Source organism: Lepus europaeus, chromosome 1 (genome assembly GCF_033115175.1).
Source record: "Lepus europaeus isolate LE1 chromosome 1, mLepTim1.pri, whole genome shotgun sequence".
Classification (NCBI taxonomy): domain Eukaryota; kingdom Metazoa; phylum Chordata; class Mammalia; order Lagomorpha; family Leporidae; genus Lepus; species Lepus europaeus.
This window is the reverse complement of record NC_084827.1, coordinates 38,357,390-38,383,536: the sequence shown is the minus strand read 5'-3', so window position 1 is coordinate 38,383,536 and position 26,147 is coordinate 38,357,390. Positions and strand designations below refer to the sequence as shown.

Here is a 26,147-nt window from a genome sequence, read left to right as displayed (position 1 = left end):
TATTGCAAAATCATCCTTTGAAACCCTTTCTACCTTTAATTTTTAGACTTTTTAAAGAACAAATAAAGCAGGTCCACTTGTACCAAAGAAGAGAGAAGTTGCATATGGTTTGAAAACAAAGTAAGGGAAAACATGGAAGGCTCTGCTTTGTTCTACAGATGGTATGATGGCTATTCATTCATTTCTCTCCCACTTTTCTCCATGCCAAAATCTGATGCCAAACAAGTGCTATCATAACTCACATGTAAATATCCTGTGAGCATTGAGGGCGATTGTCATTCACATCTTGTAGAATCACCGTGAGTGTCCCGGTTGTTGAATGCATTCGTTCATTATCATAAGCTCTAAAATATAACACCCAAGACTTTGGAGTGCTTGCATCTTCATAATCCAAAGGGTAGGCAACTGTGACCACTCCTGAATCTAAAAAGCAGGCAGATGCAAAATAGCTGAGCATTCAGAAGCCGAGTTAGCTATGAATTAAACAGTGACATGAGTAAAACAGCTCTGCCTTTCAAACAAAATGAAAATAAATACCATTTTTTTCAAATTAAAAATGAAGAAAATTAATTTTCTAAATACATTGCTCTGTTAACTTTGCAAAAGGTGTTGTAAAACAATCTGCTTGCAACTTGGTTATCATTCTCTCATCATTGACTTAGTCTTGGGCCTAGGGACTCAAATACTTTTCTTTCAATAACATCTAATTTTCTACCAGAACATTTTCAGATTTCAGACATTCTGGATTGGTTTACTCAGGAACCTATTTCGCCTTTTTAAATAAGTACTCACAAATTTCCTCTTATTTTAGGACTGTTTTCTTAGATGACACTTTCTAGTATTTTTTTTTTTTTTGACAGGCAGAGTTAGACAGTAAGAGAGAAAGAGACAGAGAGAAAGGTCTTCCTTCCGTTGGTTCACCCCCCAAATGGCCGTTACGGCCAGTGTGCTGCGCCAATCCAAAGCCAGGAGCCAGGTGTTTCCTCCTGGTCTCCCAAGCTGGTGCCTTTCCAGGCCACAGCAGAGAGCTGGACTGGGAGAGGAGCAACCGGGACAGAACCGGCACCCCAACCGGGACTAGAACCCAGGGTGCGGGCACCGTAGGCGGAGGATTAGCCTACTCTCTAGTATTTTTTTTATGTTTCATTGATTAAAATGTTGACTTTTCTCTGCCTACCTTCTAGAGCTATCTCTTCTTTATTTTTCTCTTGATTTCTGTCTTTAGTATAATTACATTTTTTAGGTAATCACAAACTTGTGTGGTTTTCTTTTCCTGGACAATTTGAGAGTATGTGGTTGACCAGATGCCCCACTTCCCCTCACTACTTTCATATACATTTCCTAAAAGTACGGGTATGTTCACATGCTCACCCTATGAGAGCTATCAAACTCAGGGTATCAGCATCAATCCACCTAACTCTAAGATTGCTGATCAGAGTTCACTGATTGCCTAAATGGTTTTTTAATAGCAAAAATCCAGTTCAGAATCACATATTGTTGTGTGTCTTTAGTCTCCTTTCATTCAGGAAAGTTTTATATCTGTGACTTGTTTAAAGACAAAAGATTAAAAATATTGGAGAATTTTCTTCAACTTGTATTTGCTCGATGTTTGCCTATGGTTTTGTAGCTTTTGATGAAATATCATAGAAGAAATACATTATTTTGACATGTTAGCAGTGTGCCTCATTGTCAAACATGTCAACTTTAATTGTGTGACTTAAGCAGGTGTCTGTCAGTTTTCTCCATTCCGAAGTTGCTATTTTATCCTTTGCAGTTATTTAGTATTTTTTGATGTGGTGCTTTAAAATTATGTGTACATCCTATTCCTCAACAAGCATAAATTTATCTACGTATTTTTATCCCTTTGGACCCATGGTGCCCCATTCTAGTTAATGGTTATAGTCTTCAAGGATTGTTGTTTATTTTGGTATTCAAATTTTCCTAGTATTAGCTAGAACCAATTCAAGCTGATTCTGTTTTCTTGACATGGCCTCATCATTCTCTCTGAGCACGTTCATGCTTTCTATCTCATCTGATGCTTTGACTGCTGCAGTCCCCAAAAGAGCCATTTCTCTAAGGTCTCTTGTAGGGAAGATGGTATTTAGAAATCGATGTCCAGGTTCGAGTGAGTTCATTGCTGTTGTGATACCCTGTTCCTAAACTGTTATATTCTTTCAGTAGATAGACCCACAGAATGCATAAATGTTTTTGTGCTTTACATCAACTACATAAATATTTATTTATATAACTATACATAGTTATGTATATATGGAATGTGTATATGTGGAAAATGGAATTAAAGATCAGTTTATTTTGGTGCAAAAATTGTGAAATTCATGCATTTTTTTCATAACATGCATTTTCATGAACTTTTTGAAGGTCTCTCATCAGCAGGCATTTCAAACATTTTTGCACCAACATACATTTATCTTTTAATTTCATTTTCCATGAACTTTTGAAAGTCCTCACACCCAGATATATATGTGCATGTTGAAAAATAGAAATTCATTCTTATACCTCCCATTTGAATTCATCCCCATATGGTTCGTTCTAGTTTTCTCATTTTCTACATTTGCAATTCACATCTCTTACAGGAGAAAACAGCCTTCGTTTAATATAGCCATTTTAGCAGTGCCCCTGTCTGTGACTAATCTCTTAATTGTGCTGCCACCCGCTCACCTCACCCCAGCTTGGGCACCCTTTATTCTCTGTCTCTGCTTAAGTTCTGACTTGCCTCACCAAGTCGCCCCTGGACAAGTTATCTTCCCTTCTTGCTCAGATTCTGACTCCCGAGGTGGGACTCTTCCTACTGATATGATAGACAGTATGTGCATACGCTTGCTTCCTTCCTGAGTGAAAAAGTGCATCACCTCTGAGAAAAAGGAGAAACTTTACCTTCTCCCATCTCTTAATGTATACCTCTGTTGTTAGCTTCATGAATCCCTCACTTCTGGTAATGGGGAAAGCGTGTAGAGTTACAGGTGTCACAACCAAGTAGTCTGAATTCTGCTACAGGAGTCAGCTATGAGAGCTATAATTCCAACCTCCTCTTCAAGCATAATAATGCTAGATGGGGACCAGAACAGGAGAAACCCAAAGGGGTGGTTATGCATGCAAAGTGCTTATGAGGACATATGATATAGAATAAGCATTTAATTGATGCTAACTGGAATTCTGGTTTCCATGGGGAAATTCATTTTGCAGAAACAATTGCGTGTGAAAATCCCAGAGAACACTGTTGAGGGTCCTATTTGGGTATGTCCGGGAGATTTCTGCAGACCATGTGCATACCTCTGAGAAGGGAGGAATGCTCATTTTTTACCTCCTAAAATCACGTTAAATATATCGCTCAACACTTGAAAGATTGTTTCATCCTATCAAAATGATGATCAGGCTTATTTTAAACTGGGAAAAGCATTTAATATTATGTTTTATAACCATAATAGCCACAAAACACTATTATACCTTCATTTATGGAAAATTCTTTTGGGGTACCAACAAACTCATAATGTACTGAGTCCCCTATGTCTCTATCAGTCGCTGTCAATTTGACCAGCTCAGTTCCAACAGGCAGATTTTCATAAATATTTATTGGTGCATCTGGTACGTATCTGTAGGACAAAAGGGATTTTTTTTTTAATCACTAGTATAAACAAATTTTTCTTTACATCTATGTTAGGCAGCTCATTTTAAAAATTCCGTATTATATATATATATTATATATATTTTTAAGTTTATGTATTTATAAATATTTGTATTTATAAATATTTATATGTACATTTATATAATTCCATATTATATATATATTATATATATATATTTTAAGTATATATATTTTAAGTTTTAACCCCTGGCCTTCAAAATCAACAAACAATGCCCCCACCCCACCCAAAACCCCTTTCTTTGTGAGTTGTTATGTATATTAGAGAATGGTTATGTAAAGTAAAATAAACTTAAAAGTTTTTTCTTATCTGCATCCTTTCTCTGGTAGTTCTATTGACTAGAAAACTATTCCAGACAACAAATTACTACAACTCTTCGGCAACCAACTTTTCATTTCTATACATTCGGAAACATTTCTGTTATCACTAAATACTACTGCCGAATTTCCTTCAATGTCTACATTGACTTACTAACATGGACATGTCAATCTGCATTTCCATAATGTTCTGTTTATTAAAGACAAATAGCAGTAAAACAGGAAGCTTCGGATTCTTATTCCACCAAGGAACATGATTCCCTTCCACAGTTTCAAGAGCAAACTGTAAATGGAGTTGGTGTCCTGTGCATGTAAAAAGTATGGTAATATGGAGCTCATACAATTTTGCCCTCTAGATCACTTTGAATATATTTTTTTAATTTTACAATGAAAATAAAATAAAAAAAAAAACAGTATGTGTCCTGCTATAAAAAAGTTCCAGTGGTCTAATCTTAGCATTTAAATATTTAGATTACTCATTGCTTACGTAAGGATGGGACTCTCATCATTAACATTCTGGATGTTTATAGTGATGGTGCCAGTACATGACTCCACAGACAGGTCCTCTCTGCTTCTCACAGCAATTACTAACTGGAAATGCTAAAATAAATAAGGGAGAACAGAATGTGTGTGGGTTTTATTTATTTATTTTTGAGTACTTAAAATATGCTGTCTCCCTTACACACACACACATACACACACAAACCAGTTTTAAAAGTAAAACTGAAAAGCACTTTAAAAAGTTTGAAGAATAGAATGTATACAGCCTTTCCCAAAAACATACCTTAAGGTCATCTGTCAAGAAGACCATCTTTTGTCATCTCATACACTCATGCAGTTAGTGTCATTTCTCAATTGTTATGGATGTAATATATTTAAATCAACAGGTCAGATTTAAAATTGTTGAGACACCAGAATAAAAAGAATAGCCTCACCCTCATTGTTTAGAAGAACATTTGTGAAGCTAAACAGCCATCTTATTTTTAGAAAAAAATGAAAAATCATGGATACTTTAGAAACTTAAGTATAAAATTTCATTAAAAGAGGTGATATTCTATGCCCTAAATTATTAAGAAATGTGATCTAATGAAGTATTAACTACTAAGTTTGATGAAGCGAAAGAAGGGTTTTAATGTTTTGTTTTCTTAAATGTAATTCTATAATTGTTCTATTATGTATACAAAAACTCTTTAAAATACATTTAATCCAATGAAAGTATATCTTATTGAGCCTTCTATTTAAGAAATATTTTAAATAAATGAGATGAAACTGAGGCTCACAAGAGTATTTAATAAAATTTGGCATGACTAACCATACATTACCATTTAAGTAATTTATTATTCAGGGAACAAAGTATAAACTATTTATTAAGAAAAAAATAGAAGAAAAACATATAAAAGCAGAAGCTGTTTAAAGTTTTTGGATAAAAAAGTAGAAGAAAAATTAAGCATGTGATGTCTTAGAAGTCAGGATAAGAGTACACAGTACTTAGCATCCTGAAGGCATGAAATAAAAACACTTTTGAACCAACTAACCTATTGTTTTTTGATGTTTTATGTCTTAACAACCCACTTACAATTGGTAGCTAGAGTTCATGCTTTCATTTGAGCAATATTTCCTGAGTACTGACTTCTTGATTCAGTATTCATTAGAGACAAGGACTAAATTAAAAATAACCTTACTGGGGAGTTGCTACCTTCTAATGCGTAAGACTGGCATGAAAACCAAAGGAGGGAGAAAGTTTATCAAGTGAAGGTTTGTGGTTAGACCAAGTTGGTGGACAGAATAAAATAATTTGTGATAATCCTTCAAGAGTACCACCGATATAAAACTAGAGGAAGAATGGGGGAGAGGGATAGATACACACACACACACACGTGTGCACAAAGAGGGAGAGAGAGAAAGAGAATAAAGACCACAGTGCTCATATGGTCCAAGAATTCTCAATATAAAGCCAGCCATGACCTAGGGACATCTGGCAAAGTCAAAAGATAGACATCTTTATACTGACAATTTCCCAATGCTGTCCCAGTAGCTTCCCTACATGTATAACCCTTCTGAAGATGAGCTCACATGTCAGAAATACATAAATAAGGAAAACAATCCACCTTGATGAGCTTTAGTCAATAAGGGGAGACAGCGAATCAGGATTTAATTCCCCAAATTAAATTTTTTTTATTGTTTTTTTTTTTTTTTTTGACAGTGAGAGAGAGAGAGCGAGAAAGGTCTTCCTTTGCCGTTGGTTCACCCTCCAATGGCCGCCGCGGTTGGCGCGCAACGGCTGGCACACCGCGCTGATCCAATGGCAGGAGCCAGGTGCTTCTCCTGGTCTCCCATGGGGTGCAGGGCCCAAGCACTTGGGCCATCCTCCACTGCAGTCCCGGGCCACAGCAGAGAGCTGGCCTGGAAGAGGGGCAACCGGGACAGGATCGGTGCCCCGACCGGGACTAGAACCTGGTGTGCCGGCGCCGCTAGGTGGAGGATTAGCCTATTGAGCCGCGGCGCCGGCCAAATTCCCCAAATTAAATTAAAATATTGGGAAATTACAAAAGCAATCTATATTGAAAACTATCTCAAATGGGCTTGGGTGTGTGCCATAATACAAAGATAGTACAATAATAGCAAATATATCAAAGCAACTCAGAACATTAGTAATTAAAGAAAAACTATAAGTTCATATGAACAGATGGAGAAAAAATTTATAAAACCCAACATCAAATTATTGACAGAAATTAACAAAGTAGAAAGAAAAGAATTCTTTTTATTTAATAAAAATTATGTACCGAAGCCTTATACTAAATGCCATTTTTGTCTGAAATATTTCATTAATATCCTTTAAAATCATGACAAGGATCCTTGCTAGTACCATTTACATTAAATGTTGTTCTGAAATTACTCATCAGAAAAATAAGGCATATAACATAAATAAGCAACTGTAACAATTAGAAAGAATCTGCTGTGATTTCTAAAGATATTTTATGAACATTAACACAGAAAATGTAAGATCATTATATGAACTATTAAAACCAAATATAATCATTCATCAAAATTGCTATAGATACAAAAGTCAATGGTTTTCTGTATAATCACAACTAGACTATGAATCTTAGCAATAAAATTCAAGGTGCCTATGAATGTCACACATGTGAAGAACTTAGGCAAAAGGTCACTGAAGGACTTACAGGTGGTTCTAAATAAGTGAATGAGTCTACCAGGGCTGTCGGTGACTAAGATTCCAATTCTTTCCAGAGTAACTCTCAAGTTCGATGCAATGAAAGCCAAAGTGTTAAGGGGGCTTTTACTTTTATAAACTTCAATCTGAACCAGTGAAAGAATAAAGGAACAAAAAGAGTGGAAAACAGCAAAGTTGAATATGTGAGATGATCCTGCAGTACCAGAATAAAGTAGTGTGACCAGTCAGATAACTTGAGTAATGAGTACCAGTTAGATCTTGAAGAATAGTTGTTGCATTTTATTATTTTTTTCTTTAACTTTCATAGGGTAAGAAAAATTCTGGCCAAAATATTTGCTCTTTAGAAAAGTCATGTTCTACGTGACTGCTAATCCCACCATTGGAAACATTGAGAAATGTTTAAAGAACCTGGAAAACATTTTAAATGTAAATGGTTCCATTTCCCAGAACAGTTAAGTAGAAAAAGTGATGTTATGTTTTTTTTTTTTCCATCCCTTTATACCTCTCTCTTGTTTCCAAATATTTGTAAATCTTAAATTGATCAGGACTTTGGAGGGGGAGAAGAGAGACTAAGTCTCCACAATCCGGTCAAATCAAAGAGAGAGGTATTTCTCCAGATAATTCAAGACTGTAAGCAGATAATCTTTTTAATTTATCCATAACATTGTCAAGTTCCATGCTCTTTAACATGGAAACAATGCTTCTCCAACCTTATGCATACCTGCCGAAACACACAAAAATTGAAATGATATTGCAATAAAGTATAATTGAAAAGTAAAAGGAATCCAATAACCTTCAAAATTTATCTTCCAAAATTAATTTCTGCTTGACCTAGATGAATATGGGAATACAACACCTAAATTCAGTAAAGTTTTATCTAAATTTGGGTGTTTTTAAAATAGCTTTTATTCTTGGGAATTTAAAGGGATGCATTGTCTCCACGTTCAGTTCTATATTTTGCCTCACCTTAGGATTGATTTCATAGTCCAGAAGAGGTTCCATCGTTTTAGAAATGACACCATTATGGGAATCCAAATTGAAGTAGGCAGTGGCATTAACTGAAGAATTTAATATTAAAAACTAAAAAAAGAAAAAAAACACATATACACACAAACATGGTTAATACATTATTTGAAAAGCATGAATTTTGAACTGACAGATTTGATGCAATTTTTTGGCAAGACCTAAACCAAAATTAATTCTGTGAAGACAGTGCCCATAAAATAAAATCTCAATTTATGTTCAGTTCCAGACTTCAAAACCTATCTAAACATTCTTTCACATTTTTAGTTGTACTTTTTCCAATGGTTTCTGTACTTAAGTATTACAGCATTTTCAGTAAATAGCTGTCATTGGTTTCATAATTAGTTTACTTTTTAACGTTGCACTTACAGATTTTTCTAATATAAGAAAGCCATTCCCTCTTGTATACCCAGAAAGTGTATCTAAAGGAGGCACATGCACTGAATTATTTGGAAGAAGCTATTTGATCTCATCATTGCATTGATTTTCTCTATGGGGTAAATAAAACACTGCATTGGCCAAAGACACTGTTTTCATGGCATCAGCATGTTCTCCGTGTTATCACCCACGCTTATAACCGGGACCAGTTTCAAGATATATGGTAAAGATTTCGAGAAAGATTTTATAAAGAAATTACACCCAGCTTCTGGCTCAAAGGAGAACAATAAAACCTGGGAGACATGATATCCAGTGCTATTTCTAAAAAGACATGACAACCATTTTGTTGGGCATGTTAACTGACTCTACGTGAACAACCAAAGTTGGCTTATGTTAGATTAAAATTCACTCAAGTGTACTTATGGGAAAAATTCCTTTCCTTTGTTTCTTCCCTTGCTATTTTGATGTGCTAAAACTGATCATTTTCCTAGTCTTTGTCTTGGTTCTCTTTCTTAATGAGCTCTATAGTAAAATCTAAGTATTATAATAAATTTTAGTTACCAAGAAAATACGTGTGAACACTTAATTATAATTGATATTTATGGAGACATTCTCTTCCCCACACATGGCCATATACTAGCCTAAACCTACACCCCAAACACACACACTTCCTCTACCTCTCCACAAACACTCACACATATTGAGTTTCTGCACCTACCAAACCAGGAATCATATTTTCCTGTATTGTCTCTGTTTCTAGCCTAAAATTCACATGAGCAAAATATATATATATATATATATATATAATATGATCAAATCTTCATTATAATTAGATTACTAGAAATATATAGACTACATTCTCAGAGGGCTTCTCCCCACACCTTACTTCAATCGTGTTCCTGAGTGATGGGTATAAGCCAGCTCCTATAGAGCAACCATGACCAAATGGAAAAAGCCTTAGTTGCTCTAAGAGGAATTTGACTGGGTCAATAAATGTAAAGGAGAATATTTCAGTGTGTTAATATGATTTATAATATATTACATAACCAAGAAACTAAATTTTTCTTACAAATATAATTAAATTATAAGTCATATGTATACCATAAAAGTTTCTGGAAAACACAGTGATGAATCATCTTAATCTTTTTCTTACCCTCTCTTAAGCTATAACCATTTCACCATCTATTACGTATTTATTAATTCTTCATTCTTTATGAATAATTATAGCAGAAAGCAGAAATAACATGAAGCTCTAAAACATACTTTGTTTAAAGTGTGTATACAATAAGGAAAATATTCCCAATTAGATAAATAAAAGCAATAAACAATGAAAGGATATTTTATTAGTGTATGTAAATGTCATCAGATAAATGCCAAACAAATGTAAGTTCTAGTGTTTCAAGTGATTTCAACTCCTTCTAGGTCCATTGCTTTCATTTAAAGGCATATCACTTTATTCTAGGTTACTGTAATCAAAGGTTTAACTTCCTTCTCCCGCTTTTAGAGGAACTATAAGATAAAAAGAACATTTTAAAAACCTGTGAGATCATTTTCTGCTCATTGAAAACTGAGCACTCGGCTGGATTTTCTTTATCAAATCTGGAGGAAAATAGATTGGTGATAATCAAAACAACTTACTTCTACTTCTTGTTCTAGATCGGGGTCTCTTGAAAGGATCATATATATAGGAGCAGATGCTGGAGTGTTTTCAGGAACAGACACTGAAACACCTGCACAACCATGTAAGTCATGAACAGTAGTTTACATTCAAACAAACATTCTTCTGCTACCTCTTGCTTCTTATTTCAGTAAGTATTTCCCCTTAAAGCAGATTTCTTAATGTACTGCTTCCCAGAACAAATGAGTAATCTACAGATATTTATTCCCATTAACATCCATATTAAGAGTCAACATAACTCAGCTTCATATGTCTAAATTGGGATTTGGGGCTAGTGTGCGGAGTTGCCGTGTAATTGCTCAGTGTCAAGTGCAAAGTTCATGGTCACTAAGATACGATCTCAACTTTGATTCCTTTGTTGGAATGTTGAAGTGCTTTATCCCTTTTCACATTCGTACACAAAAAAATAGAGCACAGGCTGTGAAGTCAGGAAGAAACATGGTGTTCTATTTTTAATAGAAAATGATATTTTTCTACCTCTCTTTTCTCCCCAGGAGCACAGTCCACATGCTACACGAGAAGGGCATCCTGATCCTGCTGTGGCCTCAGCCACTCGTGTTGGCTCAGCCAAGTCTGTAGTGCAAGGCAGGTCAGAGTGACCTCCTTCGGATCCATGTGTGCCTTTTAAAGCTCACTATAATCGGGGGAGGCCAAAGAGAAGGACAGTGAACATCAGCTACAAGTGATTCCAAGACAAGGCCTGCTCAAACGCCAGTGCTGCAAGCTGGTTCATTGCTACGGCTCACCTAGGAGACTCTGCTTGTTCATCCTCAAAGAACAACTCCCTTTAACACGAATCCCCCTTTCAGATAGATTTATATTATTACGCACATGAGAAGGCACATTTTTGGTTCAAAGGAAGAAACACAACACATATGTGTGTGTTGGAACTTTTACATTTCCAAAAATGTGATGATGGAGAAGAGATGAGGTGGGTGGTGAGAGACGCACAGAAGAGAAGCAGTGGACAGCATCTGGTGGAGAAAGCGACTAATTTATTGGCTTTTGCTTTGTTCCGTGTGCCTTGACCTCTGTTTTCTTCTCGTCTTGCTGTTAGTTGTGTGGTTCCTCCGAATAGACAGAGCAACAGGGTGAAGAGCAAACAGAAAAGGTACAAGAAGTAGAGAGGGTTTTAAAATGACAGATAAGTAAGGCGAAAAGTGAACAGAGACAAAAGAGCACACACTCAAACCGGAAGAGCAGACCTAATCGTTGGGATCCAGATGGCCCAAGCAAAATTAAAACAGACAAATGATGTTCTTGGAAATCCCGTTATGGGTTAGGTCTCAAGTACATTCAAATATTTGTACAATTAAGTTTGCCAACGGTCATCATAGAAAGCAAAAACATGGGGCCCGCATTGTGGCATGGAGAGTAAAGCCGCTGCCTACAATTCTGGCATCTGGTATGGGCGCCGGTTCGAGTCCCATCTGCTCCACTTCTGATCCAGCTCTCTGCTATGGCCTGGGAAAACAGTGGAAGATGGCTCAAGTGCTTGGGCCCCTGCATTTGTGTGGAAGACCTGGAAGAAGCTCCTGGCTCCTGGCTTCAGATCGGCACAGCTCCAGCCATTGCAGCCATCTGGGAAGTGAACCAGAGGATGGAAGATCTCTCTTTCTCTCTTGCTCTCTCCCTTTCTTTCTCTCTCTTTCTCTCTCTCTCTCTCTCAATACTGTGATTCCTACAGCACAAGGAGAGCAGAGCATCATTTCATACCAAAGGCACACTAATCTGCTAGGAATAGCTTCTTTTATGAGTAGAGTAAATGTGCATAAAATGTGATCCCCAAATTTTAATTTACACCAAATTTTTCAGGAATGTATCTATTTTAATCGTATTGAAATCAACCTCTATTATAATTTAGATAGTTGAAAGCCTTCTATAAGCAAGCACTCTGAGCAAGAGCATTATTAGAATAACTACATAATAGCAATTCTGTTCATGAAGCTGAATTGTATGGCTAAACCTATAGATTTAAGGAACATTAAAAACTAATCCCAAACGTGTTTAATAATAATTTTGGCAAAAGGACAGAAATTCAGCTTAGCGGTTAAGACACCCAGCTCCCAAATCAGAGTACCTGGGTTCACATTCCAGCTCCTGCTCCTTATATTCCAGTTAGGAAAAATCCTGGGGATCAGTGGTGATGGCTCAAGTAATTGGGCTCCTGCCAATGGAGGCCTGGATTGAATTCCCAGCTCCAGGCTTTGGCCTCAGCCTAACTGCTATGGATATTTGGTGAGTGAACCAGCAAATAGAAACTCTCTATCTGTCTGTCTCTGTCTCTCTCTCTCTCTGTTTCTCTGCTACAAAATAAAGAGAAAATTTTAAATGTTTGCAATGAGTAATTATTTTAACTATACAAAAAATAATGATTATATATAAAATGGTGTATGTGTGTGTAATTATAAATGTCACATTATCATGTACATAAAATCAGGGAAACTTTTGTGCTTACAGTTTATAGAATGTAAAACTCATCCGTATTGTTTTGAAAATTCATTTTTAATGGCTAGATAGCAATTCATCAAATATATATACCATCTTTTGAACAATTTCCTACTGTTATATATTTTAATTATTTCAGAAATTTACTGTTACAAAATTTGCATGGAAATAGAGCTTAAAAATAAATTTACTTAGCTTCAAAAAATCTTTGAAATCCATGCATAATTTTTCATAATACGGATTTTCTATGAATTTTATGTATTTCTGTAAAGATGAATTCTAAGAAAAACACTGAATAAAAGGTATAAATATGCATTTAACAGATAAACATGAACTATTTGTAATTTTATAAGATTTTAATTGTGAAATGCAATTTTATAATTTTCACGTTTTATAATATAGATTTTTACATACTCATAGATGTTTACCAAAGTAGTATTGTTGGTGGTTATTAAAAATTCTTACCTTACAAAAGTGTTAATTTCCTTATACCCAGAACAACACTGCTTTTTCTTCCCCATAGTTGTTATCTTGGTTAATTTAGTAAGTGAAACTTACATTTTATTGTTTAAATTTTCATATATTTGATAATTTGTGAGGCTGTTAGTTCATATTATAAATAAACTTAGAACATTTAGATTATTATTTATATTCCCTCTCCACTACACACATAATTATAACTTGAATTTCAATTTGCATTGTTTTGATTCTGATGGTTATATATATTTTTTTCTTTTTAGAACGTTTTATCTTCCATTTTATTCAGTTCTCTTATTTCTCTTTTACACAACTCAAAAAAGTGAACTTAACTATAGTTCATGTCCTATTTTTAAATTTTGTTTAACATTGTTTAATGAATTATTTAGAAAGATTTATTTATTTATTGACAGGAAGAGTTATGAGGAGTGGGGAGAGGCAGAGAAAGAGATAGATCTTCCACCCGCTGGGTCAATGACCTGGGGCTGGGCCAGGTCAAGGCCAGGAGCCAGGAGCTTCTTCCCTGTCACCCACATGGGTGCAGGTACCAGAGGATTAGGATCATCTTCCACTGTTTTCCCAGGCACATTAGCAGAGAGCTGGATTGGAAGTGAAGCAGCCAGGACTTGAACTGGAGCCCATATGGAAGCTAGCTCTGCAGGCTGTGTGATAACCCACTGCACCACAGCGCCAGCCTCTGTTTCATGGATCTTAACAATCAAATGGATTTGTAATATACCTGCTCCAGTCGAAAAACTTGAATCACAGGAAATAGGCTCATCCACATTCTCCACAGAAACTGTGAACACATAGGTGCTGGAGTGATTCCCATTGTCTCTGGCCTCAACTTCCAAAGGGTAGACTTTGGAATTATTTGGCTTGTCAAGATTCAAAGGCTTAAGAAGAGTAATTATGCCTGTAACTAAGAAAAAGAAATAAAATGACAGTCTACCAAATTATTACACCCATGTTAATTTATTTATATTGTGATGTGTTAATTCATTTAATGATATCTTTTCTTCATGCTTGAGAAAAATGATGTTAACCAATTTTATATATATTGGAACTATTCCTTTACGAGGTTCTGATTGCTTTTTGCTCACATTGTAAAATATAATTAGGGATGGGCATTGGGTCTAGTGATCAAATACAGGTTAGGATCCCCATGTTCCACATTGGAGTTCCTGGGTTCGATTCCTGGCTCTTCATTGCAGAATTCTGCTAATGCATTCCCTGGGAGGCAGTAGTAATGGCTCAAGTGATTGGGAGATCCAGATAGAGTTCCCGGCTCCCAGCTTCGTACCCCTGCCCAACACACCCCCAGTCATTGTGAGCATTTGGGAGTGAACCAGCAAATGGAGTTCTCCCCCTCTGTTCATCTCCCTTGGTGTTTCTCTGCCTCTCAAATAAGTTGAAAAATTTTTTAAATCAAAATAATTCAGCTGGTGCCGTGGCTCAACAGGCTAATCCTCTGCCTAGCTGCGCCAGCACATCAGATTCTAGTCCCGGTCGGGGCGCCAGATTCTGTTCTGGTTGCCCCTCTTCCAGTCCAGCTCTCTGCTGTGGCCCGGGAGTGCAGTGGAGGATGGCCCAAGTCCTTGGGCCCTGCTCCCCATGGGAGACCAGGAGAAGCACCTGGCTCCTGCCTTCGGATCAGCGCTGTGCGCCAGCTGCAGCGCACCGGCTACGGCGGCCATTGGAGGGTGAACCAACTGCAAAAAGGAAGACCTTTCTCTCTATCTCTCTCTCTCACTGTCCACTCTGCCTGTCAACAATAAAAAAATAAATAAATAAATAAAAGAATTCAACATTAAAAATGGTTTCATATTTTCCTCCAAGTCTCTAAATGATCATTCACTGATTTTTCAAGCATAGACAGTAGCATGCCTACTTAAAAAGCACTAAATAATATTATATTTTAATTACAATATAAAATAATGATAGAGTTATTAATAACCAAGTTATATTAAAATCCTTAATCATTCATTGCCTCTACCTTCCAAATTCACTTTCTTACTGAATACAAAGATGAGAAATGAGCTCAAGGATCAAACCTAGAAAAATTTCTGCAAAAACAGAAATAATTATTCACCCCTGCTGCCACTACTTAATAGCCCTCCCAGATTTTGTCAATTTTTGCTCTGGGTTCATCTGTTTTACCTTGAATGTCTTCATAATTCCCAAGTTTTTGTTTCTCTTAAATTGCCCTTTGCTGGTATGTTCTTATTTTAAAGATTTACTTATTAATTAATTTAAAAGAGTCAGAGAGAGAGAGGGAGATACAAAGTGAGAGATCCTCCACCCACTGATTTACTCCCTAAATGGCCACAACTCTGGACAAAGCCAGAAACTAGGAGTGCGGCACTCCATCCAGGCCTCCCACATGAGCGCAGGGGCTCAAACACTCAGGCCATTATCTGTTTCCTTCCCAGGAGCATTAGCAGGGGGCAAATCAGAAACTGGGCAGCCAGGATGCAAACCTTCGTTCACAACGGGATGCTGGTGTCTCAGGTTGTATCTCAACGCCTACAACCATGTTCCTTCTTAATGTGCTTTTTCCAGTTGATATTTGTATTTGAAGGCTGATGTATACAAAGCCAACTACTCCCAGAACTCCAATAAATCATCTCAAATACTGAATGATCCGTATGATGGCTTTGTGGTATGTGGGAGTTTTCCTGGATATTTTCATTTTGGATATTTGAGTGTGAATAGACATCTGCCTGTGTAGACGGGATTACTGTTTTTGAAATATTTCTCTCTAATTTTTTTTTTTTTATCAGTCAGGGTTCAACCAGAGAAACAATGGAGATAGTCTCCACCTTTGATGCTGGAGCTTGAAGTTTACAAGGCACAAAGCCAGAAAGAGAAAACACTAAGCCAAACTGTGTTTCCCAGAGTCTGATTTCCCGGCTGCTTCTGGTTTGGGTGGGCCACAAGGGAGATTGTTGGCTGACTTGGAGGGTGAAAAGGGAACAGAAGCCAATTTGTTGCCTTTTTGCTGATCTACTCTACAACCATTGACATAGGCCTCAACTCGTCTTCTCTCAGCTTCTTCACCCATCTCCTAGAACAGGTGTAAGTACTCAGGCCTAGGGGGAAAGACTGTATTTCTGCAGGACACTTGCTCCACCATGATCACTGGCAATAAGAACTAGCTAGGGGGCCGGCGCCGTGGCTCACTTGGTTAATCCTCCACCTGTGGTGCCGGCATCCCATATGGGTGCCAGTTCTCGTCCCAGTTGCTCCTCTTCCAGTCTAGCTCTCTGCTGTGGCCCGGGAAGGCAGTGGAGGATGGCCCAAGTGCTTGGGCCCTGCACCCGCATGGGAGACCAGGAGGAAGCACCTGGCTCCTGGCTTTGGATCGGCTTGGCTCCCGCCATTTGGGGAGTGAACCAACGGAGCAAGGACCTTTCTCTCTGTCTATAACTCTACCCATCAAATTAGGAAAAAAAAAAAAAAAAACTAGCTGGGGTCTCAGTTCATCCTTGTGGGGTCCAGCATATACTTGTGAGTTCCAGTTGGCCCTTAAACTCTCCAACTTCATACCCATCTTCTCCTCTTCCTGACATCCTGCTTTGTGGACTTCAAACTCCAGCCTTCGATATGGAGGCAACACCTTACAGAACCTACTTAACCGGCTCTGGTTAGTTCTGCTTCAATATATCCATAACCACACATCCAAAATCAGATTATTCAGTAAAAGTCTTAGGCTATCCACAGGTGAAACTGCAGAGATAGATTATAACGTCTCTGCAGTGTAGTTTACAATGCTTTCACGAAGCATTTCTATGATTGTGAGCAAAAGCTGATGGCCAGTAATAAAAGCAAGGCAGTAGATCACTCTATTTCACAACAATGTCTAGGAAAATAGAAACTGTTAAATAACAGTTAGTATGCTTCTTTCTCCATATTTAGTTTTTAAAGCGTAGTTTTGCCAATCTAAGTTTTATTTTATTTTACTTGAAGACTGGTGGTGTTTGGAGGAGGGGTGGGCTGAGGAGAGAGAGAGAGAGATAGAGATAGAGATAGAGATAGAGATAGAGATAGAGATAGAGATAGAGATAGAGATAGAGATAGAGATAGAGATAGAGATGGAGAGAGAGAGAGAGAGAGAGAGAGAGAGAGCTCTCATCCACTAACTAGTTTATTTCCCAGGCAGGACTAGACCAGGCCAACTGTGGGAGCCAAGAACTCAACACAGGTCTCTGACCTGAGTGGCAGGGACCCAACCACCTGCTGCCTACTGGAGTTTGCATTGATAGGAAGCTACAGTCAGCAGCCAGAGCCAGGATTGAATCCAGGTGTCCCAATATGAAGTGCTAGGGCAAACACTCACCCTACCAGCCTAGGTTTTAAAGAAAGTACAGCTGTTAGATAGAAAATGCTTAAAAAAAAAAGTAAGCTAGAAGTAGTTATCTAAAACTTACCAGGGTCCAAACGAAACACTTCTTGCTGAGTTTTAAAGGAATATGTGATGCTGCTGTCTTCATCTCTATCTGTTGCTTTTACTCTTGCTATAATTTCTCCAACAGGCATCTTCTCAGTCACATTAATCAGATTCAAAGGAAATGGCCTGACAAAAATAAATAGAAATGAAAATGTTGAACACTCAAATTTGCAAATACCTTTACATGCAGTTACCAAAGACATAATAACCTGCAAATTATTTTCTGGATTTGTGATGACACCATCTTCCTTTTGTAGAGAATTTTGAGTTCCAAAGCAATTCAAATGTTGGAGAAATGCACTTGTGGTACAAAGTTACTTAATGTTTTTCATAAGCATCGATTTGTAACCATAGAATCTCTGGGGTCTGGACATACATCAGAGACACCATGACCTCAGAAATAAAAAATTAAAAGCAGAATGGAATAATGCACCTCTATTATTCCAGATAACCAGTGTATGGAACAGTAGGCAACAAACATAAAGGACTAAACATATTCATTTTCATCTTGTTATCTGGCATGACGAGATACTATCCAGTGCCATAACTTATTACACTAAGCTATGAAGACACTTCTTGCAAATCCATTGCTCACCTGTCACAGGTTAAGGTCCCTGATCAATAGCCACAACATTTCTGAAAAAAAAAATTTATTTCTTATTCAGTCTTCCATCTAGGCATCAAACATGTATGGATAACTCGCCAGATGCCACTGTAGTTTATACACAGAGGACTTCACCTTAGCTCCTGCTGCAGGTTTTCCACTACTAGTGAGGAACTGTAATGCTATACAGTAGAAGTCTTAAACTTTGCCACAGGTGTGCAGAGGAGGAAAGCTGATTCTGGGGATGCCAGAGAGCTTCAAGGAAGACCTCAAAGGAATGTAAAACCAAAGGAAAAGGGCCCCAAGTGGGCGACAACATACCTAGGAGCAGCATTCCTGATTATCACACTCCCATATGCTTTCTCCTCTATAGTGCAAGATAATGTAACTCCTAATATTTACATTCTAGACCACTGTACATCATTTCCTTCTCTGTTTTGCTCTTTGTTGTTGAGCATACAATGTTTCTCAAAAAATGAAAAGGCATTTAGGTACAATGTTTTGCTATTTTTATATTCCTTGCAATACCCAATATTAAATTCTACTAAATAAGTAAAAACAATATTGAAGGAAGGCATGAAGGCAACATAAAATTGATCTCAAAGGTTGATGCAAAACAAACAAATTAAAACCTAACAAATCCTGATGGCCCCTCTACTGGAAAGATAGGTGAATGGGAGCTGCAACTTTCCCCACACATATCACATAAACTAAGGTCCAAATTTGCTTAAACTGTTCTGATAACATAATTAATAGTGAATACGGGGACTCAAGTAATGAATTACTTCCCTCGGTCATCTGTAAAGATATAACTTGGTGACCCAAGAAAAGTAACTTAAACACTACAATTTCTTTTTATTTCCATCCGTGTAAGAAGTATGTGATCCCTCTTAGATTATAGTAGCATATTTGATTCCTAAATGAATTCATCATCTGCAAACATTTTTGGATATTACAATTATACATCAAGGGTAGGAAAATGAAATACTGCATGTTTCAAGCTAAGTCTTAAGGTTTGCTTTTCTCTTTAAAGCAAATGTTGTTATTAAAAAGCAATATAGCAGCTTTGGAAAAGAAAGCAAAAGATTTTTTTTTAAAGACACATGGCAAAAGCTTTCTGCATATTGCAATGTTGGTCACTTTTAAATTTGCTTTCCAATATTTTCTCATACTTTCTAGTAGCATATGCATTAATTATGGGTATAGTTAGGAATTTCTACAGAAAATCATAAAATGGTTTCTATGTGGCTATGTCATCTTTATTATTATTTATAACACATGTGAAAAGTTGACTTTGCCTATTCTCCTATGGCTGCACTTTGAAGTAAACATACTTACTCAAATTGAGGTTTCTCATCGTTTATGTTTCGAACCCTGATAATTAGAGTTCCTTGACAAAACAGACCTTTTGTATCTGTTGCTCTCAATGCAAGCTGGAAAACCTGAAAAAGGAGTTTTTAAAGACTTTATAACATCCTTGCATATACTATTTGTAAGATATATATATATACATATATATATAATCCATATATATTAAACTTCATATATATGTACATACATATTTTTACAATAAGTTTCTTACAGCTTTTTTCTTCTAGGTACTTAAGAGAAATATATGTGCTTTTTTTCCTAGCTAGATTAGTTGTAAATTTCAAACTAGCTTCATTTTGCATGCCATTAAATTTCACTAAAAGATCTGGGTAACTTGGCCTTGTGCCTAAGTATAGATGGAATTGAATAAAATAATTGAGCAAATTCCAGATTCAGTCATAACTCCAAAGTACAATGCAATGATACAACTCACAAGGCAGACTGTTTGATGCTAACCCCTAGAAACATGACCATGAACTCCTCTTGGGATAAGGAAAATGGTGTATAAATTTCTGAAGTGCTGAGTGTGTCATGAGATCTCAGATATTTCCCTTGTCAGCCTGTCACAGAGCTCACTCATTAGACATCATTTATCCAAATCAGCAAGTATATTTTTGAAAACAAAAGCCACTGGGGCAGTAATATATCCCTTATTAACCTGTTTGGTGCAAATCTTTGGCAAACTCCTCCAGGACTCAATGACTGCACCAAACTTCAATCACTTGTATGGGTAGCAACATGTCAGATGTCATAAAAATGAATTGATTAGTATGTAGTGGAAAGCTGGAGAGGTCTCCAAGGACATAGTGGAAGTTTGGTTGAATGTATGAGTCCAGGCTACAAGGAAGGCTGAGGCGGGGGTGGTCAGAGGTGTGGAGTTGAACTGTTTAAATACCTGGCTCAGAGGCATAACCTCCATTTCTTTTCCATCTAAACTTAATTTCATACTGTAGTTCTAACACTCAGATTGTTTAAAAGATATGTATCATTGGACTTTATCCCATCTTCTAACACTCAACATATCCAAGCTGAAATTTAAATAGAATTCATTGGCTCTCATCCACCATTTATATCCTTTGAGAGTAGAAAGTTGAGATCTTCTTTAACTATTAAATCTTCTTCTTTCTAAATATCTACTCAGCAGTAACTTTTCTATTTCTACTTTCATTTACCTTTATTTCTATTTTTCAGCCACCTTATACAAATAATACATGAAGAGGAATTCTGAAAAAATAATAATATGTGTAATAATAACTTTTCATTTATTTCTCAACCTTCACATTCTCATATCTGTATGGACAAACCATTTCAATATCCATGTAGTTGGTTTCTTTCCAATTAGTTGTTAATTAATTAGTTAATTAGTTAATTTCAAATTAATTAGTTAATTAGTTAATTTTCCACTCAGAAAATCATCACCAAAGAGTTCTTGTTAAATTATGTTTCTCATAAGAATAAAAGAAATTGTTCCCCTTTCCTACTATGTTAGTTTCAGATTAATCCATTAGGTTCATACCTGATTGTACCTTGGCCTATAGAAGTGTTTTAACATTCTAAATGGGAGTCAGCACAAATGTTCTAACAATTTCAATATGAAAACCTGACTTTTAAGTTTTTTCTATCTCTTTAATATACAGCTGTATTTTAAAATAAATGATTTGGTGTTCACAAGCTCCAAACTCAGAAAATTGGGAAATGTTTAAGGAGTTGGAAATGCCGATTACCCTGATTTGCTTATTAAACATTGTGTAAATGTATAAAATATAAGTATGTAAAATTACTATGCATCAACTAAGAATGCACTTTTAAAATTTAATGATTTGCTAATTTTGTTTCTCCTAATTAAAAGACATTACAATTTTTTCCCCTTAAAGTCCTTACAGCAGATCTAAAAGGTAAGACATGATTCTTTGAGTAACCACAAAGCTCAGATTTAGGCTTTCGTTTACTGCAAAAGTCCTGACAATCACACAAATTACCACTCCTCTTTATAATCACTATGTGTTTAATTTTTCATTAAGAGTTCAAAATTCTCACTTTCCTTCCCTCTATGTGGAAAATGATCAACATTAATTACATGAAATCCAGCATCGAAGTCCAAGGAATCTTCACCATTCACGCTGACAACACCACTTACAGGGTCCACGCCAAAACAGTTGGCTCCTCTCTTTGGTCCAGAGAGTTGTGTCTCAATGGTGTACTAGAAAAATAACTTATGCATTACACATCCCAAAATAAATGAGAAGGTGGGAAGGTTATTAAGATACAATAACAGAGCAAACATGTAGAAAGTTCCCTATTTCACACTGATTAATTTCAGTTTTATAACCTAACAAGCATTACAATCACTAACATATTCAAAATGCAGAGAAAAACATACAGTTGGGGTGATGTTATGGTATAGTGGGTTAATAACTGCTTTAATGCCATTGTCCCACATCAGAATGCCATTTCTGATCCAACTTCCTATTAATGAGTCTGGAAAAGTAGCAGAGGATGGCCAAAGTACCTAGGCCCCTACCACCCAAGTGGGAAACCCAGACACAGTTCTAGGCTCCTGGGTTTGGCCTGGTTGAGCCTCAGCTGTTGCAGGCATTTGGAGAGTGAGCCAGCAGATGGAAGATCTGTGTGTGTGTGTGTGTGTCATTCTGACTTTCAAATAAAATATTAACAAAAATATTGTTGTTTAGCCAATTAGCACAAAGATTTGACAAATAGTCATACAGTTAATACACAATTCATGATTTATCTTATGTTCTTTATTCCATTTTTTATTTATTTATACTACCTATGTTGAGGCAAAAGTAGATTAATTTATTCTTAAAAGTATCTGAAGAAAATTTAATTTGAAATAAGGTAAAATTTCATTAAAGGAAAGGCCAACCCTTCTGCATATTTTGTATTCATCTGATATGTGTCATAGCCTGTAATGATGTCACTGGGTCTCAAAACACTAAATTCTAAACAAGCACCTGCTCGGTCCCTACCCTGTTCCTACAGATGACAGAACTGGTAATCACTATGTTCAACTTGAACCAAGGGCCCTTTTTCTTCCTCTAATGAAAAGACATCATCCAGTGAGGAAGTTCTCATGTTTCTCAACAATTTTGTATTGGCTGGTCTGCAACAAAATTATTTTTGGAGCTTTCCACAGGGATGTTGAGGTTTTGACTGACAATAGGAGATATATTACTGAAGGTTAAAGAAAGGAGAAAAAAGCCTCCTCTCATAATTATGAAAATCAAGGGCATGAGGGATGAAGTGACTTCCCCAGTATCACGTCTCTACTTAGTGGCTCAGCCATGACTTAGCCCAAGTCACCCGAGACCTCCTTGGCCATTTGGTGCTTATTACTTCATTCCATGAGTTACTAAATTAGAAGTAGTAAACTCTTTCAATACATGTGTTAAAAGCCAGCTGCAGAGCACTCCGGCTAATTTTCATAGTCCAGGGTACCACAGAATCCTCCAGGATAGAACTTTATATGTTCCTTTTTATTTTGCCAAATCTCTAAGAGACTTTACAACCATGAATCAATTATGAGAAAAGTAGGGCTCTTAGAGTTAGAGACTTAGTAATTAGGGTACTGAAACATCAAAAAATACATAATCACATTCACATGTGTCATGGAACTAGCTAGAGGAAAGAGCTCTGATGAGAGCCCCAAGGACAAAGCCTCAGTTTTTTTCTCACCATCGATGTCTTCCTCCTGGTCTCCATCTCCAGGAGAAAGCACTGTGTTACTTTACTGCACACCTAAAAATTGCTACTACTGACACTAATACAAACGATGCATTATAGGAGCTAACTTCATTACAAGCTTTTATATTATCAGGTCATAATAATTACTCTTGAAAAATACCTCCAAAGCCTTACTCTGTTTGCTGAACTGACATAGGCATCTCACACAACGATCACCACCCACCTTCAGCCTGTCGCCATTGGCAAAGTCTTCATCTGTGGCTGTCACTCTGTAAATGGATTGAAACAGTGGGTAGTCCTCATCAAGTTCCACAGTAGCTGTGAAGCAAAACCATCATGTATCAAAAGATAAGGTGTACCATGCATTCATTATCTCTTTAAGAAAAACAGAACAAGATTCACTTCAGGTTGGAGAGTGGGGCTTTAAGATAGCTAGCTCTTTCTTCTCACGTCTGCATTTTTCCTCTGAGCTTCTTGTCACCCTTCCTGCCACGATAGTGACTTTTCATTACTTCCTGACACTTTTGGTGGCAACTCTAGCTGAATGAGAACAGTGTGACAAATAGGATGAAAAGCTGTCCTGAGGGGATCCAGCACGTGGCCTCCCCAGCTTCCTGTGCTCCAAGTTTAGACCTGATGGGACAAGGCAGCAAAGAGTTCTGTTTCTTACAGAAGCATTTGGAAGAACAACAAATTAACAACACCCTGGACACCTTCTAACACCTTTCCACATCCTCCACCACAGCTTAAAAAAAAAAAAAAACTTGCAATACAATGTTGGTGGAGTGACTTTAGGAAGTACTCAGGTTAAAGTAATTGTTTTATTGACTTCTGGTGTGTTGTTTGTGAGTGTGTGTGTGCTGTGTCATTACATTCTATTGTAATATGACTTTGAAATAGTTTCACTCAAATTGAGTAATATCAAATTTCAAATATTTATTTCTTACACATACAATCAGGGGATCAAGTTTGTACCATAACAAATTTAAATTCTAACAAATTGCCCAACTGAATTTAATGTGTTCTTTTTTTTTTAAGATTTTATTTATTTATTTGAGAGGTAGATTTACAGACAGAGGGAGTGACAGAGAGAAAGGTCCCCATCAACTGGTTCACTCTCCAAATGCCTGCAATGGCAAGAGCTGGGCCAATCTGAAACCAGGAGCCAGGAGCTTCCTCTGGGTCTCCCACACAAGTACAGGGGACCAAGTACTTGGGCCATCTTCTACTGATTTTCCAGGCCAAAGAAGAGAGTAGGATCGGAAGAGGAACAGCCAGGACACAAACTGGCACCCATATGGGATGCTGGTGCCACAGGTGAAGGCTTAGCCTACTATGCCACTGTGTGGCCCTTTAAAGTAAGTAGTGAGGGACACTGATGACTACTTATAACCATGTCTCCTGCCCAATATTTCCTGCAGAAACAATAGTAAAGAAAAATTACATGCAAATCATGCCCTCAGAGTGTTTTATATACAGAGCATTACCAAGCATCATAACAAACTTTAAGTAAATTTTTTTAAACAGAAGCAAGTTCAACAAATCCTAGCAAATAAAATCTCAACTTTCTATCCAACCACAATGTCTTTTTTCAAGCAAGAAATGACCCAGAAAACCTGTAGGTAAGAGAAAAAGAGAAGGCTAACAACAAGCCTGACAATGATACAAACTGATTGCCAGAAACATGGAGTCTACACAAAGTGTAAAAAACTAGAAATTCTATTACGTTCAAAGTACCACACATGGTTAGTCCCAGTCCTCACGAGACTCCCAAATTAATTTTTTGTTACAGACAAATAAATAATAAAACATTAGATTTTAAGATAATAAACATTTTTTAAAAGAATGACGTGGGACCGGCAAAGCCAGCATCCCATGTGGGCGCTGTTCAAGATCCGGCTGCTCCTCTTTTAATCCAGCTCTCTGCTATGGTCTGGGAAAGCAGCAGAAAATGGCCCAAGTCCTTGGGTCCCTGCAGCCGTGTGGGAGACCTGGAAGAAGCTCCTGGCTCTTGGCTTTGGATTATCATAGCTCCAGCCATTGATGCCATTTGGGATGTGAACCACCAGATGGAAGACCTCTCTCTCTTGCTCTCTGACTTTGTCTCTCTGTAACTCTGCCTTTCAAATAAATAAATAAATCTTTAAAGAAAAAAAGAATAAAGCAAAATATGTGTTAGAGGAATATAGGTCTCTAGAACTTCTCAGAACACTGAGCTTAAAGTTTAAATTGTTTTTTAATTTTCATTTTATTTAAAAGGCATAGAAAGATCTTCCATCTGCTAATTCACTTCCAAAATGCCTGTATCAGCCAGGGATGGGCCAGGATGAAGGCAGGATAGAAAAAATTAGTCTGGTCTTCCATGTGGGTGGCATTGGCTCAAGCACTTGAGTCATCATCTTATGCTTCCATTAGCAGGGAGCTGGATCATAATCAAGGACACTCCAATATGGGGTTCAGGCAGACTAAACAACAATTTACCCATTGTATGAAATGCCTGCCCAAATTAAAAATAAAAAAAATTTCCTGCATATGGATGAATATCTATACGTGTAAGCCCGAGCTACATATTGCAAAGAAAATTATTAGAAGAATGACCATATTGAACCCTCTGTGCCCTTAAGCAAGTCTCTATCCCATTCTCTCCAACTTTCTCTACCAACTGTTTCAGACTTTGCCTTTTTACCCCAACCTCTTAGCCCTACCTTCTCCTTCTGTCTCATTCTTCATAGAGTATCTTTCACCCTACTGGACAGCATAAATAGAAACAGCTGCACTAGTTATAGCTGACCATTTCCCCATGCCTTACACACCTGTTTACATTTGCACCCTCTCATATCCTGT

The 26,147-nt window shown here is 37.0% G+C and overlaps 1 protein-coding gene across 1 annotated transcript in view; it reads right to left on the bottom strand.

Annotated features, from left to right (window-relative positions):
- Positions 1–26,147, bottom strand: part of LOC133762480 (cadherin-related family member 4-like) — a 123,082-nt gene that overhangs the window by 85,470 nt on the left and 11,465 nt on the right. The window contains exons 4-12 of the mRNA XM_062195476.1: positions 23,527–23,621; positions 21,679–21,801; positions 19,569–19,672; positions 17,607–17,752; positions 13,916–14,098; positions 10,212–10,303; positions 4,467–4,579; positions 3,466–3,611; positions 243–423 (exon numbers count right to left, since the gene is read on the bottom strand). Coding sequence (XP_062051460.1) covers positions 243–423; positions 3,466–3,611; positions 4,467–4,579; positions 10,212–10,303; positions 13,916–14,098; positions 17,607–17,752; positions 19,569–19,672; positions 21,679–21,801; positions 23,527–23,621 — 1,183 coding nt within the window. The remainder of the gene's footprint in view (positions 1–242; positions 424–3,465; positions 3,612–4,466; positions 4,580–10,211; positions 10,304–13,915; positions 14,099–17,606; positions 17,753–19,568; positions 19,673–21,678; positions 21,802–23,526; positions 23,622–26,147) is intronic.